Source organism: Aythya fuligula, chromosome 1, assembly GCF_009819795.1.
Source record: "Aythya fuligula isolate bAytFul2 chromosome 1, bAytFul2.pri, whole genome shotgun sequence".
NCBI lineage: Eukaryota > Metazoa > Chordata > Aves > Anseriformes > Anatidae > Aythya > Aythya fuligula.
Genome location: NC_045559.1, coordinates 97,689,053 through 97,695,662, shown reverse-complemented (window position 1 = coordinate 97,695,662; position 6,610 = coordinate 97,689,053). Strand labels below are relative to the sequence as shown.

The 6,610-nt window shown below is 41.5% G+C and overlaps 1 protein-coding gene across 1 annotated transcript; it reads left to right on the top strand.

Annotated features, from left to right (window-relative positions):
- Positions 1 to 3,902: 3,902 nt before the first annotated feature.
- Positions 3,903 to 5,009, top strand: HTR1F (5-hydroxytryptamine receptor 1F). The gene has a single exon (XM_032195062.1). The coding sequence runs from the start codon at positions 3,909 to 3,911 to the stop codon at positions 5,007 to 5,009; it is 1,101 nt and encodes a 366-aa protein (XP_032050953.1). The 5' UTR covers positions 3,903 to 3,908.
- Positions 5,010 to 6,610: the final 1,601 nt, after the last annotated feature.

Here is a 6,610-nt window from a genome sequence, read left to right as displayed (position 1 = left end):
CTAATCAGGTTTTCTCTCTGACAGTGCTTACAGCAGTTTAAAACAAGCCAGACACAAATAAAATAAAATAATAAAATAAAATAAAATAAAATAAAATAAAATAAAATAAAATAAAATAAAATAAAATAAAAATACTCCAGCAGCTGTAAGCTAATACTTCAAGTTAAATTCAGGATCTGAAACAGTAGGCTCGTGTCACCTTTCCCAAAGGCATTCCCAGCCATGTTTCTCCAGCAACTGGAGAAAATTCATACTATTTCCCAAGTTTAGGCAAAGGCAGAGGTGTGCTGTTTTCTAAACCTATAAGGACAGACTGATGCTACTGAACAAGAGCAATTTAATTATTCTTCTGTAAATCTCAGACATAAATGGGCATTTATGGGTTTAATGCACGCACACATGCTCCTACAAAACTGAGGAGAGCAAATGAAGTTCTTTATTCTGTGAATTGCCAATGGAAAAATTACACATTTATATTTGTGATAAAGCTATACAGACATTTTCCCTCATGCCTCCTAAACAAGATCAGTTGGATGATACAGTTGCTTTTATAATCAAGGAGATACATTCAGGGTCACCTTATCATGCTGCATTTGGGCAGGAAGGAAAAAAAAAAAAAAAAAAAAGAAAAAGCCATAGAAGTGGCTAATTCCTAAAAAAAAAAAAAATAATGTCAACATATCCAAGATAAAAGACATACTATCTTTGGTAAACAGCAACTTCCACTGTTTACAGATCTCTTGTTCAGCATAATATTTCAGTTGGTCAACTGAAACTTCATACTTGTGTTTTAATAGCAGTTAGAGAATAAATTACTCTGTTAAGATCTATAATGAAGATAAAGCAACCTTTAGCAACATCCTTTTCCCTAATCTTAAATTCAGGAGAATATTAATGCAATGCACAGAATCGAAGCTTCAAGGCTTTCTAAAGTTTCCCAACAGCAGCTGCATATTGTAAAGATGACCAAAAAATAATAATAATAATAATCCATGGAATCAGACATATTCCATGTATTCCAATAGATTAAGCTTCATCCTTCAACAGGGGCACTGAGTAGCCAGTTATACAAAAGTAGCCTTAGAAATATCTGGATTGTAAGAATTTCTTTGAAAATACATACTTTTCACCGCTGAACCCACCTTATATTGGAATACAGATCTTCAGTTCAGCGTGACTGCAAGATGGTTTTCATTCATCAAAGTAAATTCACTACCTGGAGAACGAGGCCCAAAGTCTTCCGTGCTTCCTTTTGAAGTCTATTTTAGCTGTAAGTCTTGCTCTGTATACTCACGTGGGGCTAACAGCAAAGTCTGAACTGGAAGTACAGTGTACTTTGTGACCAGCAGCCCCAAACAGCACAGACAGCAGATGGGCTCTGGAGCCTCAGAGGGAGCCACCACTTTGGAGGACAGATCTTGCTGCCCACCCTGGATGGTGCCACATTCCTTGGTCTGCACAGCAGCTCATGGGGACCACCCTGAACGCCAGCTGCTGGGGTTCTGAAGGCATTAGCAGAAGGACTTAACACTCCACACAGGAATAGAAGGGTGGGATTCCAGATGGGTACCGTTAAAGCACAGGTTATATTCCATGAACGGGAGATCCCAGCAGAGGTATCTAACAGCAGCACGCTGAAAACTTGGGTGGCGGTCTTCAATACTGCTGTGAGCCCATGCTCTCAGCCTGAATGAAATCAGAGCATGCTGGCTGACAATCTTAAAACCACAGAAGGAGACACATGGCAAGTAAGTGCATTGCTGTCACTGTGCTTCTTACAAAGAGCCTCATGATCATGATCGGTCCTAAGGAAACCTATTTATTCCTACACGCCAGTTCTGTGAACCCACCCATACCATTTTCCTTACTCCACAGCCTCAAACTGAATAATCTTTCAAAAGCTATTAATCAACTTTCATTATATCTAAATTGCTTTTTGCTTGCTTGCAATTAAAGACTAATATCTAAAGAGTCAGAAATTTATAAGGTAATTAAGCATAATGAGTAACTGTTTTAAAATATGATCAACTGCTGGATATCAACAGACTTAGTATTTCCCAATAAGTATTTTTTTCCCACGTATTTACTCAAGCTCAGAAATGAAGATTTATTTAGCAAAGGTTGAACATTCACCAGATAATACTATACTTGCCTTTTCCTTCTCTGGAAGGCAGCTAGCTATAGACAAAAATATCTGCAACCTAGCAATTACTGTGGATTCAGGGGGTTTAAGGTGACACTGACATGACAGAAGATCTATTTTATGCATGTGAAGTGTATTTCAAGTTCAGAGAGAGGGACGCAGAGAGAAAAAGAGCATGTGCGTGTTGTAATCAGCTCATGTGCAGGACAAGATTCTGTGTAGTGTTTGTAAATAACAGTAAATAAGATGTTTCCTCTCCTTGTCCTTCCATACAATTAAATGGTGGGGTCAAGCAATGTTAAAAACCTTTTTGAGTAACCCAATAGCATATTAAGCATTGCCTGGGTTAGAATATCAAACTAAATTGGTCCAAAGGATCAAGGTTATATATTGTACATGATAATTTTTAAGCCACTTCAGCACAATACCAGAAAGCTTTAGTTATGTTAATGAGACCCTTTCTTTCATAAGAAAACACAATTCATTTATTTCATATATTTCCCTATTTCTGGCATCCAGTGCAAAGCAAGTGCAACCCACTTACATAGTCCAGGACTGATGAAAGGAAACCCCACTTAGGGGTTCATCTGGTAGGTCTTCCATGCACAGGAAATCGCATGTCAAAACTCACAATAGGATGATCTGATCATCTTACTGTGAGTTACGAGGTCTAGACTAAAAAGCTGGAAACTCCTACTTCAGCTCCAGCCTGCAATGTGCTCAGAAACCCTCCTTGATAAGACTGCAGGGTGGAACAGCACTTCCCCAGAACACAACTGAGAACGCATCTCAATATTTCCTTGCTTTTTACTTCCTGTGGAGCCGTAAGAGGAGTTGTACTGTTTCCGCAGAGATAGTCACTAGTGGAACAATCAGCATTCAAGTTCTGTGCAGTTTTCTATGGCGGCAACCAGAGAACAGCAAAACTTGAGGAAAGTAATGATGTTTTCAAGAGTCTAATCTATGCATAATATTTCAGTTAGACAATAAGCCAGACATCTGAAGATTTAAAATATATCCAGCCGTTTAATTTTAGAGTTGCATAGGAGGAATTAAATTTTCAACATGTAAATGTTTCTTCTCATACTCATAGAGCAATTGTTCACTTTACTGGTTTCTCTAGAAAACTATGTCCAAGTTTAGAAAGCACATGTTTTGCTATATACAAGGAAGAACTCATACTGATGGGAAAGAATGGATTCATATAGAGAAAAGAAGCATTATACTAACTTCCTGTGGATTAGTTTTCAGTAGTGTTTACATTGCTCAGCAGAGTAGTCAGTATTAGCCTAGAGGCAGTGTCAGTATTTATCTTAGGATGAGATTGCCCATGTATAACCAGTTTTGAGAACCCACTACAATCCAAGCATTTAGCAAAAGGCTGGCTCTGCACCGTGGGGGCCACGTGGATGCCACTGCCTGCTGAAGGGATAGGGCTGGCTGTTCCGTGCCGTGGTTTGCAGCACCCTGCGGGGCAGTGCCATCTCAGGCACCACTGCATGCTCCTCTCCCCTGCTGTGCAAACATGCACAACCAAGGAGAAAGAGAAAGCAGAGCATCCCACATCATGTTAGCCAGGAAAATCTCTGTCTAGAGCCAGAATCATTTCTAATGATAAGTCTGATGTTCCTGTAATTTTGGAGCCTGTAGTCTTTTAAGATAATAAAAATGAAGGCTCTCTATAGACCAGAGATGCACTTTCTGAACTGTTTTTATTTTTCTAACAGGTAGCTTCTACTGGTAAAGATCACCTTTAAAAGGGAACATGGATTTAATAAACTCAACAGAACAAAACAGTACGTCAGCAGAACTATTCAAATGGGTGACATCCAAGATTCTCATTTCCATTACCTTGTCTGTACTTGCACTAATGACAACAGCCATCAATTCTCTTGTGATGACTGCAATAATTGTGACAAGAAAGCTCCACCACCCCGCCAACTATTTAATCTGCTCTCTTGCAGTGACTGATTTCCTTGTGGCAGTCCTAGTGATGCCCTTCAGCATTGTCTACATTGTAAAGGAGACATGGATCATGGGGCAAGTGGTGTGTGACATTTGGCTGAGCGTGGACATTACATGTTGCACATGTTCCATCTTGCATCTGTCTGCAATTGCTTTGGATCGGTACAGAGCAATCACAGATGCTGTAGAATATGCACGGAAAAGGACACCAAAGCATGCAGGTATCATGATTGCAGTGGTATGGATAATATCCATTTTTATCTCCATGCCGCCTTTGTTTTGGCGGCACCAAACAACCAGCAAGGATGATGAATGCATCATCAAACATGACCACATTGTTTTCACCATTTACTCTACGTTTGGCGCCTTCTATATCCCATTGGCCTTGATTCTGATCCTTTATTACAAGATATACAAGGCAGCAAAGACATTTCACAGAAGAAGCGTCAGCAGGATCGTCAGGGAGGAGGTAAATGGACAAGTCCTTTTGGACGCAGGTGAAAGAAGCACCAAATTGGCTTCAATGCCCAGCACAACAGAAAAGACATCAGATCCACTGGTGGACTGTGATAAAATCAATATCACTGTACGAAGCCCCAGGTCTGAATCTAAGCATGAGAAGTCCTGGAAAAAACAGAGAATCTCTAGCACAAGAGAGCGAAAGGCAGCAACTACTCTGGGTCTGATCCTGGGGGCGTTTGTGATCTGCTGGCTTCCTTTTTTTGTAAAAGAAGTAGTTGTTAATACCTGTGAAAGATGTCACATCTCAGAAGACATGTCTAATTTCCTAGCATGGCTGGGATATATCAATTCCCTTATTAATCCTCTAATCTACACAATCTTTAATGAAGATTTCAAGAAAGCATTCCAGAAGCTTGTGCAGTGTAGGCAATATTTCTAAGAGCTTTTGTTCATATAAGGAGAACATATTCATTATTTTTTTTTAACATGTATAAATTTATATAACTGAGTTCACATTTGTTGTATTTAAGGAAAAACACCAAGACTCTGCATTTACATAATGACTCTTTTGTATTAGTAGTACTGGGAGCATAAATTTCCCAAGTTTCAATGAGATGGATCTTCTGGGATCAGTTTTGCTCTGGAAAAGGAGGTAGCATTTACTCATTGTGACCCTGACCCACCTGGGATTTGCAGAGCCACCTAGTTTGAAGCATTCAGGTATTACCTTAAATATAAAGGAAATACGTGCTTGAAGTAGACAAAACAAAGAAACAAAATTAGAAAGAAAAAAAAAAAAAAAAAAGCAACAACTAACCAATGAAGTTTTAAGCGAAACACCACACGGGTTTTGGTCTCCATTGTCAAAATACAGCTTAGAATTAAAGACTTAACTTTATTAATTTGTCACAGGCCTGCAGCATAGAGCCAAGCCACTCCCAGCAAAGGGTGGTAGCTTTAAACATACCTAGCATCATCCTCTGTTAACTAGTTGAGTGCAGCTGCAGCTCTGCCCTTCCCAAGATGAAGGACTTTTCTGGGTTATTTCCCAGCGGTAGTCAAGGCACTTTCATGGGTTACCAGTTCATAGTGAGCCAGTGTTGCATGTCCTCTGCCGCTGCACACACAAGACAGATGTGGGCACAGCCTCAGGGGAATGGCTAGTAGTCAGGGCACCTCACATGATTTGCACGCATACAGTGCCTGGTGCTCAGAGACACCATTTGAATAGGGATTATGGAGAGTTTACCTCATAAAGTGCAGCTGGTCCTCCTTATGGGGATGTTGGAAAGAAGAGAAACATGAAATACTCTCTGTTCCCTCAGCCCTACCTCATATGCCTGGCTGGCACAGCCCCCACAGCTTTCTGAACACCAAGCCCAGCCAGATAGCTCGTGCCAGGGTCACTTGAGCATTGTTGAAGGTGGGTGGCTCAGCAGGCTTGGGCTGAAGGCCACCTACTGAAGCTCCAGCTCAGCATATGCTGGGAGCCAGTTAGGCCCGAAGCCTAACATCCCCTGAGTTTTTCTCAACTGCCTCAAGCACTAGAGCTGTGAGCCCTCTTCCTAGCCATGTGAGAAAGAAGAGACCAACTGCACTGCAAGCACCATGGGTCCCAAGAAAAGGTCCTTCAGCAGCTTCTTCAAAAAGGGCAGGGGGAGTGATCTCAGCCAGCAGCATACACCTGGGGAGGGGAAGCTGCAGAATGCTCAGGGGCTGGCGCCTCCAAACCCCCAGCTTCCCCAGAGTATCTAGTCCCAGTCCCAGCAAAGCCAAAGGGACCTGTATGCACTCCAGCCATCCCCAGCCAACTGCTTCGGCCAAAGATAGCCACAATGAACAAGGCCTTTAGTGGGCTGCCTGCAAAGGCCTCAAAGACGCACCTTGGCCGACCTTGATTTACACACCAAGACACAGCACTAAAAAGTGCAACAGCCCTTGCCACAAAACTATCAGTGCAAGTTTGTCAGCAGCTAAGGGTACTAACAAGACAGTGGGCATTTACCCCCACAGTGCAGATGAGTAGCTAAGAGCCACCAC